The sequence below is a fragment of the Astatotilapia calliptera genome, chromosome 6 (genome assembly GCF_964374335.1).
Source record: "Astatotilapia calliptera chromosome 6, fAstCal68.1, whole genome shotgun sequence".
In the NCBI taxonomy this organism is placed as follows: Eukaryota; Metazoa; Chordata; class Actinopteri; order Cichliformes; family Cichlidae; genus Astatotilapia; species Astatotilapia calliptera.
In genome coordinates this window covers 24,720,520-24,735,444 of record NC_137427.1, presented here as the reverse complement: position 1 = coordinate 24,735,444, position 14,925 = coordinate 24,720,520, and the positions used below count along the sequence as shown (strand labels likewise).

At 38.6% G+C, this 14,925-nt stretch overlaps 1 protein-coding gene and 1 pseudogene across 2 annotated transcripts; both read left to right on the top strand.

Annotated features, from left to right (window-relative positions):
* The first annotated feature begins 1,357 nt into the window (after window positions 1–1,357).
* Window positions 1,358–6,053, top strand: LOC113023307 (caspase-6-like; annotated as a pseudogene). The gene is made up of 6 exons (XR_013909372.1): window positions 1,358–1,472; window positions 1,567–1,659; window positions 3,252–3,294; window positions 3,475–3,548; window positions 3,901–3,977; window positions 5,816–6,053. The product of XR_013909372.1 is annotated as a caspase-6-like (transcript).
* A 2,152-nt stretch (window positions 6,054–8,205) lies between these two features.
* On the top strand, window positions 8,206–14,845 carry LOC113024303 (caspase-6-like). Its single transcript, XM_026171239.2, has 8 exons — window positions 8,206–8,320; window positions 8,598–8,642; window positions 10,208–10,250; window positions 10,347–10,490; window positions 11,104–11,180; window positions 11,364–11,539; window positions 11,957–12,098; window positions 12,573–14,845. Exons 1-8 carry the CDS (start codon window positions 8,290–8,292, stop codon window positions 12,806–12,808), a joined length of 894 nt encoding a protein of 297 aa, XP_026027024.1. The 5' UTR covers window positions 8,206–8,289; the 3' UTR covers window positions 12,809–14,845.
* Window positions 14,846–14,925: the final 80 nt, after the last annotated feature.

Here is a 14,925-nt window from a genome sequence, read left to right as displayed (position 1 = left end):
GTAAGAATTCATGATCGATAGTAAAAAGGTAAGTGTCCTCTTGACTTTTCCAAAGGTTAGTTTTTCAGGGGAGACTAACAACCTACCATCCTGAATGCTGCTGTGAAACAGAACTAAATTTGCCTATCATTGGGTGATGTAAATATTCTGCTTTCCATAGATGGGTTGTGTACTGTCACACGACTGCCAGTCAACTAAACACAGCAGAGCATGGAGGAGGGGGCGGAGCAAAGCGTGAGAGGAGGGGTGTTTGCACAGACCTGTTTTCAAATGAACGGGAGCAATAAACTGAACTTAGAGGAGAGAATCAAAGTAACAGTCTTTGTGCTAGTATCAATCTCATACCAGTACCAGTGTTGGTATTGATGCTATTAATATTTACACTGGTCCACCCACAGTGTTACAGATTGTCTAGGCGATCCTTGTTGGGATGCAAGCACGTCTCCTCTCTGAGATGTTTACAATCCATGACATGAACATGCATAACAAAATAAACTTGATCAAACTAATATTTAAAACCATATTTATTTTCTGATCAATAAGCAGACGTTTGATTTCTCCCATGATGAAGAACAGCAGTTAGGCTTTGCTGGTAGAGGATGATCGCAGGCACTGAGAGAGCAGTTTATTAAATCAACATAATCATTCTTATGTGATTCACGTTACATTTAATCTGTGTCACTACACTTTAACAGTTGTTTTCAACCTGATCTAGTTATTCAGGTCTAAGGTTGCTGATGCACTGATAAAAGGTGATCTTTAACTGTGGCAAAAAAGTCTTTCTTATCTACATTACTTCCTTCTCCTCAGCATCATAAATAAATAAATAGCCTACATCTCCCACCTCCTTGTCTGGTTTACACTCCTAATAATTTCTTGAAAGCTCCTGTAGGACACACAAAGGCTGGTCTAACGTTCAGCTATATTTGTTATCAACGATATCTTGTGCTTTCTGTATATCAACTGGTTGATCTACAAATCTTTGGACTGCAATCACCATTCTTCTCTCGAGCAGCTGAAACTGTGAACACTTCTCCATTATTGTAGTTCACAGTCAGTAGCCTATGTTGATCAAACATAGGAAGAAAATAAATAAAAAATATTTAAGTAGTAGGAAATCGTAAGCACTGAGCTACTAAACTGCTTAACTGAGTTTGCTCAGTATAAACTTATACTTTCACAATCATCTCTGTAGCAAAATCATCACCAAACACAGACATCTGTGGTAAAGTGATACCACTGCAACCTTTCATCATCTGCATACATGAATGAATGACCGTGGGTGGAGATTTCTGACAACTCAGATCCTTGACGGAAGGCAATACTTCAGATTCAACAAAGACAGCTGGGGGCAGGGCTACAAAATGCCTCTTTAGGATGATTTGACCAGATAAATGTGTTTTTCTCTCTGCGTCAGTCGAAGGCAAGGTGACCTGCGGACATGTCTAACAGGGACGAAGACGAATGTGGAGGTAACAAATTACAATTTTTGTCTTTATTTAAAAAAAAGACACCTGACCTGTTTAAGTGCTGTCACACCTTTAATAATTTTTTAATTTCCTTAAGGCAATCACTATGTTACTACAACAGGTGCCAGGTTCTCTATGACCTTCCCATTAAGTTTTGCTACAGACACAGTAGAAACTGAGAATAAGGCAGGTGAGTATTTCAGACTGTGATTTATATAAACTGAAAACTTATTTTGAAATATGGAAGAGAGAATACTTGTTCATACCAAAGCACAAGTGAAACAAAGTGCAAAGTTACAAAATTTTAAAAAAGTATTATTTTATTATGGCAAAGTCAACACTGAATTCAAATTAAATAGGGTGACATTGATCTAATTACCTGTGCTGGATTTTTAAGGTGGATCTCAACAAATGTTGATGTCCACAGTATTCTGTCCACCATCCTGTCATTTTGTACTAAAATATGTATGAGTGTGGAGTAAATATGAAACACACAGTTCAAAGTAGAGCCTATGACCATGATAATGTGCTGTCAGGGGCTGGGCCTGTGACCCAGCATGTTCATTTTGTATTTTTCATTTCTTATACTGAAAATATGTTAAGTCTTGTGTTAGTATTATCATTTAGGATTTAGTTGAATGTTATTCTAGTTTAAGTTTTCATCTATGTCCCCTTGTGTGAGTCTGTTCTTGTCTTCTGTGTCAGTATGACTTGTATTTCGTGTCTGTGTTTCATGTTGTCAAGCCTGTGTTGTCATGTCTACGTCTCTCCGTGTTTCCTGATTTTTTTTATTCTTGTGTTTCTTTGTTCAGTGTGTTTAGTTTTACTCTTTCCCTGTGATGTTGTTATGTTCATTTGTGTCAGCTGTTTCCCCAGTTGTGTATTTAGTCTCTGTGTTTCATTCGGTCAATGTCATCTGTGTTCCTTCCCTTCACTTCACATCAGGTTAGACGTTTTTCATGTGTTTGCTCAGGTCATGTTCATGTTCTTGGTTTTTCATCATAGTTATTTGCATGTTCCTGCTCAGGATCATGTTCCTGTCAGTAGTTATCATAGTTTAATGATAGTAATCACAGTTTAGTTTGCCCAGTTTAGATTTTAGTCTAGTTTTTGCCCCCATTCGCCTTTTGCCTTATTCTGTGTATTTATGTCATCAGCCACAATAAAAGGCTCGCTTTTTGTTTACAGCTCAGTTCCATCTCCTTCGGTGTCTGCATTTGGGTTCGTTTCCTTAAACACACCGGCTGCTCAGCCATGGCACGAACTTTAGAAACAGAAACAAAAACTGAACCAAATGAAATTCCTTCTGTCAAATACACCCATGCCACCCTAAGTCTACCCTACAGTATATTATCTGTAGAGTAAAGCTGTCCCTCTCTGTCTCTATTCTTTTAGCAGCCTTTGCCATCTTTCACCATGCATCACCCAGCTGTTAACAGCTATCAGGACTCTGAATGGATGGAACAATAACTGCATGACCATATTTGAGACAGAAGTAGAATAATTTCTGTGCATTTTTGGCCATTTTTTTTGTTAATACTGTAATGACAACTGTCACAACAAGCTCAATTATTTTAATGTGTGTGTGTGTTTGTGTGTAGGTGGTTGGTGATACACAAATATGTCCATACCGTCCCATGTTCTTTTCAATACAATGGTTATCATTGGTAATCATAATCATCAATATTTAGATAAGTTGTAAAGCAGGACTTGGCTCTGTATTATTATTATTTTGTAATTATTGCGCTGGTTATTTATGAATATGAATTTGTTTTTCAATAGTATGCAAAGAGAAACAAACAGAGAACACCTCCTTCATCAGAAGGTAAATTCTTACTTCCACCTTTTTTGGCTATTAGCTGGAAATTATCGCTTTAATCTGGTACCAAACACTCAGACACACTGCATTCATTACTCTTTTTTTTCTGAAATCAACTCCTTGGATCCTGCAGAGGAGTACAAGATGTGTAACAAACGACGAGTTCTTGCTCTCATTTTTAATCAGGAGAAGTTCTTCGGGCGCCTGGGCTTGAATGACAGAGTTGGAACCAGTGCTGATCGTTACAACTTGAAGGAAAGGTACAATTCCCAGCTATCTACTGAAGAAAGGGAAACACTGTATTTGACACAGCTTTGTGCTAAAGAACATGCCAGCACTTGTTTAGCAGCTGTAGCTCCTTTCTGTGGTAAAAATGTGTGAGAATTTCCACAGATTTTTCCTGATAATGAAATGTTATTGTCTCTCCTCAAGCCCCTTGGTGCTGATTTCACCTTTGTGCTCCAGTTAGTGCCAAAACCAATATTTGACGTGCTATATTTTCACAAATTCCCACTGTAGAGAATAATGTCGGTCCTGTAGTGAAGAGGTGATTCTAAATAGACTGATGGATGATCTGTTAAACTAATCAACTCATTTTCACTTTCTGTTCAGATTGAAGGATCTAAAGTTTGAAGTGAGGTGTTATGATAACTACAAGCAGGTGGATGTCCTAGATGAAATCACTAAAGGTACCCACACAATCACTTGTAACTCTCAAATGGAATGCATCCAGGATGTACATGAAGTTTGACTTCTCCCATAACTCTTTGCTCTGCTGCAAAGATATATGTGTCAAATCCAACAATTCGCCGCAAGTTTAACAAGTACTTGTTGTCCCACCAGCTGCGGAGGAAGATCACTCAGATGCTGATTGCTTTTTGCTCGCCTTCTTGAGTCACGGAGAGGATAACCATGTTTATTGCTACGATGGAAAAATTTGTATCCAGGACATGATGTCCATGTTCAAAGGAGACAACTGCCGGGACCTTGTTGGAAAGCCAAAGATCTTTATAATACAGGTGCAAAATACACAACCCAGTCAACAACAACAACAACAACCTTTATTTATAGAGCACATTAAAAGCCTAGGCATACCAAAGTGATTTACAGAAAAACAATAAAATAATACAGTTAAGAGCATTAATATCAAATATAATAAGAACAGCAGACAATGTTCACAGTAGAAAGCCACCAATAAAATGGACTGCAGCACATAGATTATAGCAGACCCAGTGCCGCATGATAGAGAACACCAAGAATGAAGGAATAGTAAAAGTTAATGCAATAGGTCGCAGTTAACAGTCATCAAGTCCATCAGATTATGTAAACCTGCTGTTATTGTCATCCCAAAAAATGATGATGCATGAGAATCACTAAGTAATGAGGTACTGGTGAAACAGCACTGCAAAAACAAGCAAAACTCAGTAACACAATGAAAAAAAGAATACAATTTAAAGAGCAGTGAGTGTAAGAATGCAAGAAAGTGAAATGTGAGTACAAATATGAACATAAGATAGAAACCATAATGTGTAATGTGGTGTGTGGGTACACACATGAAAAGTCTCTGATGTGTGGCAGAATTTATACATCTGAACTGATGTTGATGTCTTCAGTTGATAAGAGAAAGGGTGCTGCTGAGTTTCTGCACACACTCGTAGAATCTTCCCATCAGCAGCAGAGCAGGTTCCACGACTCACAGGTGTGAGGATGCTCTCCACTGAACTGGACTGTGGAGAGCATCAGTAGATACAAGTGGGGCTTCTTTATTAGCCTGCTGAAGTTGGTGTTCAGGTGAGGCCGTTGTTGATGTTTATACCCAGGAACTTGAAGCTGGAGATCGCCATAAGGGGCAAGAGAGCTCTCAGCAGCTTCTTTTAAAAGTTCATTAATGCCACTTTCATTTTCTTAACATTAATGGAGAGGCACTAATCCTCCAGATGTTCTTCCTGCAACCTGTACTTTGTCTCATAGTTGCTGGAAATTAGTTCCACCACAAACTTGACAACGTGGGTGCTTGGGAATGTGGCTGAGCAGTTATAAGGGAGTAGAGAGTACAGCAGGAGGCTCAAAACACATCCCCGAGGGGAGCCCGTGTTGAGGACAATGGGTGAGGATGTAACGGAGGAAGTGAGGTCGTCAGTCTGTCTTATGTTTATTATCAAGTCCAGCACCCAGTTAATGCCAATGTCCATCTTTAATCTCCAGGCATGCCGTGGAAAACTGTTTGATGAAGGTGTTACAGTGACCCCTGCTGATGCGGTGGATGGCATAGTGGAGGTGTTTGCAGATGCCTGTGCCATACGCACCCTCCCCGCCGGGGCTGATTTTATAATATGCTCTTCTGTAGCTGAAGGTGAGTCTTCTGGGATTAGACTGAACCTTCAGCTTAGAGGAGAAGTGAAAAAATTGCTGGACAGATTTTTTTTAACCATATGAGTGACCCTTTATGAACCCTGTGTAAAGTATTTGATATATCATAAACACACTAGACCACCTGCCATGTTTTGCTGTTTTTGTCATTTGATAGGTTACTACTCCTTCCGGGAGACTAAGAAAGGCTCCTGGTACATTCAGGCTCTGTGTGAGATGCTCCGAAAATATGGCAACTCCCTTGAATTCACAGAATTACTCACACTAGTCAACAGAAAAGTGTCGATGAGGAACGTTCCAAAATCCTGTGACCCACAGCTTGTTGGGAAAAAAAGCAAATGCCTTGTTTTGCTTCAATGCTCACTAAGAAACTTTACTTCTGACCAAAAAAGTAACAATGTCTCACCTCAGTCTTTAAATCAGCTGATTTATATTTTTTAACTAAAACCAACATCTCACCACAGAAAACAAAAGATCTTTTAGAACGCTAATTAGGATCCTCAATATTTCTAGTGACAGAGTTCTTATAAAATCATGGGAACATCCTCTAGATGTACTATCTATGTATTATAGAGGTACATCTATGCTATTTTACTTAACGGTTACAACTATAGCTGTCTCCTGAGTAAGCAGCCACTTAAAGTACTGATTTTATACAGTTGTATGTAATTCAGATTTGGGCTGCTTTTTACCCCACTTGATTGCTTTGCTGTTAGTTACACAGTTTGGTGATATCAGCTGTTGAAATGTTTCGCTACTTGAATTTAACAGAACTAAATGAAATGTAAATCCAGCAGCAATGTTTTTTTCCAGAAATGATGTTCTAAATACTGAAACGGTTTAATTTTGGAACTGTTTTCTCTTTAACTGTTTGTAGAAGCAAGAATGTATCAACATGTGGCAGGATGGTGGGATGTTCAAGTTAAAGGTGTCCCAGCCAGCTGAGCTGTAGTGAAACTAACTGCATCTTTCTCTTGGTTGTCCGATTTAATTCCATAGAATTAAAATAGTTTTTAAATGTAATTCTTCATATTACTATTTAGGCATCACAAACTGGCATTTAGTTACATTATGTCAAAGAGGAGGCACACATTTCTACAGATGGTGTCTGAGAAACTGATCAACTAGCATCTGGTTTGCTTAGTGTCAACAGCCAGTTGTTTCCCAACTTATCATGAGAGGCACATGACGTGATAGCTTAGCAATCAGAAAATTGGTTTTTGTACTCATCAGTTTCATTCTTACTTTTCTCACTCTAAGCCTCAGGGTGCCAGTAACACTTACAACTTGTCCAAGCACTTCACAATCAGAGTGTTTCCTCAAGCTTACTACTTGAGGAATGGAATTAATGACCTGTCAGCAGTTTATGGTACATGTACTAATGTGTATTTGCACCTTAGTGATCACACTAGCGTGAAAAGTAAGAGGCTGTGTTTTTTCTACTCTAGTCAAAAACACTTGTAGTCATGATCCCTGTGAAGAAAAAAAGAAAATACACCAAATTGCACACAGACTTTGGTCATACTTTGTGAACCAATGAGATTTTATGGCTTTGCCATCGTTAATTTTGTTTTAAATAAAAATCTCCATTGTTTTTGTGACAGAAAGTGTGTGCGCATCCTTTATTTGTCCAAACAAATTCATTCAAAATACAACCAATTCAAACAGACTTGGGGAAACATTCATTTCATGCCATTAGTAATGCCTGTACTTGTCATAGTGTAGTAATTTGCCCATTGTTCCTCTTCCTTGTTTCCCCAGTGTTCGAGCTGAGTTTATATTTTTTTAAATTAATGTTTTAATTAATTGTAATTAGTAATATTAAAGGTGTTACTGAAACTTACATCACAGAAAATGATGCAATCTTCATATGATTACTGTACGAATAAAGATATAGAACTTTGCTGTAGTCTAAAGATAATATCGGAAATTATAATGTGTGTTTGTGTATTGACGTGAAAGTGATTATGTGTTGTTATGCATACCGTTTCCAACAGAGGGAAACAGAGCTTCATTTAACATATTTCCAATATAATTTCCCCATATCTCCTAAAACTGCCAAACAGGACATTATTACAAAACACAGTAAAATAAGGCGGTCAGTATCCACTTCCTTATACCATGAGAAAAACGGAACATATGATGAGTTGGCAGTGTTAGCACATCCCCCCCCCCCCTGCCCTTCCACAGAATGTAACTGAATGCGATGGTAAAGCTGTGACTTGTAGAAGCATCTTTTTAATTTGTTACCTGTCATTCGTTTATAAATATGTGGACCTTTAAATGTCTCAAGAACAATGAAGTGTACTTTATGTTTTTAGTCATGTATGAGATGAGGCTCGTAACATAAATCTGGATTAGGCTTTTAGCCCACTTAATCTTTTACTTTCTTCTCATGCTCTTGTCGTTGTTCGTGATTTGGTAGTTGCCTGAACTTGTTGCAATGTTGCAAACACGGAAATACTAGTCTTTAAATCTTTGAATGACAGATGCGAGAGCCAATAGGTGAAAATCTGAGCCAATGAGATTACGGTGGGCGGAACCACACCCTAAACTCTTTTTAGGGTGGGCTCTACGACGGTGAGGTTTTCTTCTCACGGCGTTAGTCCGAAAAAAAGACGAACCGTGAACATGTCTGACAAGCAAAAAGACGACTGCGGAGGTAATAAATTTGCATTTTAAAAAAAAATTAGAAACAGACAGGTGACCTGTTAATTTGAAAGCCGAACAATACGTGCAACGCTACTAAGTTTCGATCTACCCTGAGCTCAATGTATTTTAAACTGTTTGGTATGCTCTATTATAAATGCTGTCACACATTTACTATAAGCGTTTATTTACGTCAGTCACCACGTTAGTACAAAGTGTATCAGTTTTTTTTTTAATGTAATAGCAATGAAGTCGGGACTTCACTGCTCCTCCTTCTCTGACTTTCTTAGGAAGTGTTGCCACAGACAGCAAACCAACAGGTGAAAGCAAGCAAGGTGAGTATTTCCTACCGTGAAGTATATAAAAATTCTAAAAAAAAATTTTAAAACATGAACGACAAAGTACTTGCTCATACCAAAAGCAAAAAGTGAAACACTAAAAGCTGTAAAATTGTACAAACAATGTAATAAAAGTAATGTTTGGTGGCTGGTGAAACAAACAGGGCATGTAAAACAGCGTGTGATTAATCATCAGCTCAAAGATTTTTACTATCGCTTTCATAGCTGTACCCCTCAGTCCAGGTCAGGAAGCTGCTTTATGGCTGCTTTATACCCAACATTTTTTCTCCTAATTATCAGTGTTGGACTTCCAGGTGCACTTCCAGAGTTTTTGTTGCTTGCTTGTTTTGTATTCAGCTGTGAGTTTATTTATATATGTGAGTAACTAATAACAAAAGCAAAACATCTAAAGTGATGGTAAAGATTGCCTCAGAGCCAGGTTATGGAAATAAAAATGAGCAAATCGCCCTCACGGATTCACTTTAACAAAGGTTTATTTACATAGAACCAACAACAGTCACCTCAAATAACCTTTTACCTTCAAATACACCCATTCTACCTCATTTGCACAAATACTATGCCCTATGTATCTGTAGGGTGGAGAATAGAGCTGTTCCTCTTGGGCTTTGTTCTTTTAGCAGCCTTTGCTATGTTTCTCCACCCGTCACTCAGCCATTGACAGCTGTCAGGACTTTGAGCGGATGGAACAATGGCTGCTTGACCCCCACACTAGCAGCACTTGTAGCTGTACTCTTAAACAAAAACAAAAGTCTGAAAAGCTAAATCCTGCTATGGATAAGTCCTCTGCTGTGTTTTCTTTTTCCTTTTCCCGCATGGTTGGAGGATGAGGTTGAGGGTGGCTCCTCCCTGTGCCTGTTTCTGCTGGAGGTTTCTTTCTGTTACAAGGGAGTTCTTCCTTCCCACCACTCAAAAGTGCTTCCTCATAAAAGATAATTTGATTGTTGACGCTTTCTCCTGAATACCGTAGGGTCCTCACAGTATAAAACACATTAAGGCAACTGTTGTTGTTATTTAGCTCTGTATAAATAAATGTATAAATATATTTATAAGTATTTATAAGTATAAATTGAATTGACTTGAATTGATTTTCACTACACAAAATGTTTCTCAATTACAATATTAAGAAACCTAATTTCCTGTATTAACAGGATATTAGAAATATGTTAATGGTCAAATTCATCTTAATTATTTTAAGACGTTTGCGTGTGGAGTTAGTGAGGACAGCCTGAAGAAAAGGAACAATTACACAACTATGATATTGTCAAGTGCATTATTGATGCAGTACTGAGATTTTAAAATATCACGGTTGTCGTCTGTGCTCGGTTTATTCTAACACTCTTACTGGCGCATTAAGCAGGTAGTTACTGGCACAGTACGATGTAGGATATTGTCATACATGTGTTACTACTTTCTTTCCAATATCATGTTTATCATTAACACTGGCATGTTGCAAAACTTGGATAAGCATAAAGCAAGACTTGCTACAGCATTATTATTTTGTAGTTATTGCACTGGTTATTTATGCATGTGCTTTTCAATAGTATGCACGGAAAACCAAACAGAGACCGACTCCTTCATCAGAAGGTAAATTCTTACTTCCACGTTTTGTGGCTGTTACTTGAAATTCTCACTTAGATTATTGCGCTGTATTCATGTGCCCAATTTTCACTCGATATTCAGCTACCTGGATCCTGCAGAGGAGTACAAGATGGGCAACAAACGACGAGGTCTTGCACTCATCTTTAATCAGGAGCGTTTCTTCTGGCGCCTGGGCTTGAATGACAGAAATGGAACCAATGCTGATCGTTACAATTTGGAGAAAAGGTACAACTTCTAGCTACCTGCTTAAGAAAAGGAAATTGCATTAGCCCACGCTTTCATGGCAGGTTTAGATCTATTCTGTGGTAATATCGTGTAAGAATTTCAAATGTTTTTTTCCTGGTTATTAAATGTTATTCTGTTCTCTGTTGGATTGCCCTGAGGCTGAGTTATTTCACTGCGGTGCACCAGGGAGTGCCAAGGACAATATGTGCGCTATATTTTTAAGTTCACAGAGAACTCTGTGATTGTTTCTCTCCTGAATAGTGATGACCCTGATCACAATCCCCACTACAGACTGTGATCGTGGCCCTATAGAGGTTGATTTCACACTGGTCCAAGTTATTCCCACTGCATCAACAACTGAAGAGATGGTTTTGGATTTTAGAAAGAATCCTATGACCGTCTCTCCTGGGGTGGTAATAGCTGATGCTTTGGAGTGTCTGCAGAAGCAGAAATATTGAGGCATTGAAATTTATAGGACTCTGAAAAAGGTCCAATCAATCCTGATCCAAACAAACCCTTGTCTAAGGAATTTATATTGCTAATAAAGAACAATAAAATTATTTTTGGTCCTTGATCTGTTAAAATAATCAACTCATTTTCACTTTCTGTTCAGATTGAAGGACCTAAACTTTGAAGTGAGGTGTTATGATAACTACAAGCAGGAGGCAGTCCTAGATGAAATCGCCAAAGGTACCCACATAATCACTTGTAACTCTCAAATGACCAGCATGCATCCAAGATGGACATAAAAATCATCAAGAAAATCATCACCGTAGTTTGATTTCTCCCATAACTCTTTGCTCTCCTGCAAACATATCTGTCTCAAATCCAACATACAGCTGCAAGTATAACAAGTACTTTTTGTCCCACTAGCTGCGGAGGAAGATCACTCAGATGCTGATTGCTTTTTCCTCGCCTTCCTGAGCCACGGAGAGGATAACCATGTTTATTGCTACGATGGAAAAATCAGTATCCAGGAGATCACGTCCAAGTTCAAGGGAGACAAGTGCCAGGACCTTGTTGGAAAGCCAAAGATCTTCGTAATACAGGTACACACTAGCCGAAATCAGTCAAGTCTATTAGAGCAGCGGTCCCCGACCCCCGGGCCTCGGACCGTTACTGGTCCGTGAGTCGTTTGGTACAGGGCCGCGAGAGTTGAGGCTCAGGTGTGAAATGTATGGTTTTCAGGGTTTTTATCGGTTTTCAGCGTTATTTTGTTATCGTTTTTATCGTTTACTCGGTTTTCCTGGGTCTTTTCACGTGTGTTATGAATAAATCTTCTTTTTTTCGGTACCGGTACTAGTTTTATTTTGTTGTATTTATCCGCGACACCTTAAAGGCCGGTCCGTGAAAATATTGTCGGGCATAAACCGGTCCATGGCGCAAAAAAGGTTGGAGACCGCTGTATTAGAGCATGTTAACTTGCTGCATCACCTTAGTTTAATGCTCCATCCATCCATCTCCAGGCATGTCGAGGAGAAAAACATGACGATCCAGTTACCCCTGCTGATGCAGTGGATAGCAAAGTAGAGGTGTTTGTGGATGCCAGTGCCATACACACGCTCCCTGCTGGGGCTGATTTCATCATGTGCTATTCTGTGGCTGAAGGTGAGTCTTCTGGGATTTGACTGAACCTTTTGCTTTTTATTTGGGCTCAGAGGAAATATCAAAGACACTGAACTGAGTGTATTTTTAATCATAGGGTAGATATGTGATGTTAGAATAATTGTATCCTCAAATACATCTAATAGTTTCTTCTGTTTAATATAATTAATAATAATATAAAGCTAAAATGTCTCCACTTGGCTACCAGTGACACATGATTACAGTGTCACAAACTGTCCAGCTAGTGTTATACACTGTTTGTGTATTTGTATTTATATGTCTAAGCTCATTTATCGGTGATCAAGAGCTGGACCAGTGCCTAAATAGGTTTATTTTTCTTAATAAAACAGTACAATTGAGCCACTATAAATCCTGGTGTAAAGCATTTAACATTTCATAGCTTTCTAAAAATCCATACTTCTTCCATTTGCATTTTCTTCACCTTCCATATTAACTTTTCTTTTCAATATTTTTTAGGTTATTACTCACACCGGGAGACTATCAATGGCTCCTGGTATATCCAAGATCTGTGTGAATTGCTCCAAAAGCATGGTGATACCCTGGAATTCACAGAGTTACTCACGCTGGTCAATAGAAAAGTGTCCATGAGGAGTGTTCTGAGAGCTCGTGACCTACACGCTATCGGGAAGAAGCAAGTACCTTGTTTTGCTTCAATGCTCACCAAGAAACTTTACTTCCGACCAAAAAAGTAACACTGTCACACCTCAGTCTTTCAATAAGCGGGTTTATGTGGTTTTTTTTTTTTTTAACTAGATAGGGCTTCTAAACAGGAATTTACACTTGGCACCAGATTATGACTAAATGTATATAATTTTCTGCATCACCATCTGAATATGAACACATGCAAAGTGACCATCTAATGCAGTTTATTGCTTCATTCAGCGCCTGTTAGGCTCTATGGGGGTCATATGTAAAACATGTTTCTTTGGCAAAGAATTAGTGTTGTTCTTATGGCAAAAATTTAAATAACTAAACAGTGAAAACGTGGTTTCCAGAAGATTAAAACAAACAAACAAATGAACTCTTTAATCTTGGTCAGACTTTCCCAGTTATCTCTGAATGCAAACCAATAGTTGGGATTATAATGGAGTCTAACCCAACAACCCCTACAGTAACTGATATTTGAACTGTTGTTGGAAATAGAGATGCTGTTTTACTTAGCGAGCACAACTGTGGCTGTCTTCTGACTAAGTTGAATATCCATCCATCCATCCATCCATCCTCTCCTGTTTATCCAATTCAGGGTTGTCAGGGCCAGCTGCCATAGGTCGAGAGGCAGGGCACACCCAGGACAGGTTGCCAGTCTGACTAAGCTGCTTATGACACAAAATATAACAAGATCTAATGAGTTTATAGAGAACATCCAACTGAAAATCAGTTGTATATACCTCAGGCCTGTAGTTGTGTCTATCCATCTTGACTGCGTTAGTAATGAATTAATTACAGAGTTTGGTGATATCAGCTGTTGAAACGACCACTCTGCTTGAATTTAACACAACTAAATGGCACTTATCTCGTAAAACATAAGGACCCAGAAATATATTTCTCAGATGTCCACTTTCAGGAATTATTTCCTGAGTATTAAAAAGAGTTCATGTGGGAATGCCAGGATGTTCAAGTTAATGGCTGAGCTTCACTGACAGATGGCCACACATTTTTTTTGATGATCAGATTTAATTCCATACAAAGAAAATAGTTTTTAAATGTGATTTGTGGTTTTAGTCCTTTAAGCATAATGAGACAACTGACATTTAATTTTATGATATAAAAGAGAAGGCAGACATGCCTGGAGCTGGAAATGAAGAAAAGGCACTACAGGCCAGAGGAAAACTAGCAGAGATGTTTTGTTCTGGGGGACAGGGGTGTGTAAAAGGCCACAAATTTGCCAAAACAGGCAACATTAAAACTACTGTCATCGTTTAAATACTGCCATTGATGGCGTAGCTGTGTTAAATTTGGTATTCCTGTTATTTTTTTCTATCCCCGTCCATGTGGATTACAACCCATCTGTATTCAAATCATGATGGTTATGAATCAGTCTTTTTTGGCTGCTTCGTAAAACTACTGAAATAACTTTAGTAGTACAGAACGATGCCTTACTGCACGGCAGTGCGTTCAGTTTGCCTTCTTTTATAACAAGTTCAAAGCACATAGTTTACAGCGGCCTTGTACACAGAGCTTATCACCTTGAAGCTTGAAAACTCAGGGAGTCTGTTTCACGGGTTTTTGAGGATTTTTTTTTTTCAGCCAGACAAATATTTTCCAGTTCATCTTCAGAAATAGGTGACATGCAGTGCATTCCACTTAAAACTGGAATTTCTTAGTTCTTAGCTGGAATTTTCCGGTGGAATGCTCCTACTCATCAGTTTCATTATCTCACTATAAGCCTCAAGTAGCCAACACTTTAACAAACTGTCCAAGCACTACATAAACAGTGTGTTTCCTTAAGCCTTACTGCTTTACAAAGGGATTTCATGTTCTTTATGTGTCAGTAATTTATAGTACATTTACTCCTGCATATTTGCACCTAGACGACAATACCAGTGTGAAAAGTACCTCAGGGAGGAGGGTGTGTTCTTTAAAGTTGTACTTTGGACCTAAAACTGTGTGTGGCGTGGGTGTGTGTGGCGTGGGTGGGTGAATACGCCAGAATAAACAACAATGCTGTTTGTTTGTGGTCATACTTTAGTTACTTTACTTGCCCTCAATAAAAAGGTGTTTTATAAAAATCTTCATTGCATTTGTGTTAGAAAGTGCGTTTGCATTCTTTATTTAATAATCCTGTAACGGCCACGATGCAGATTTAATC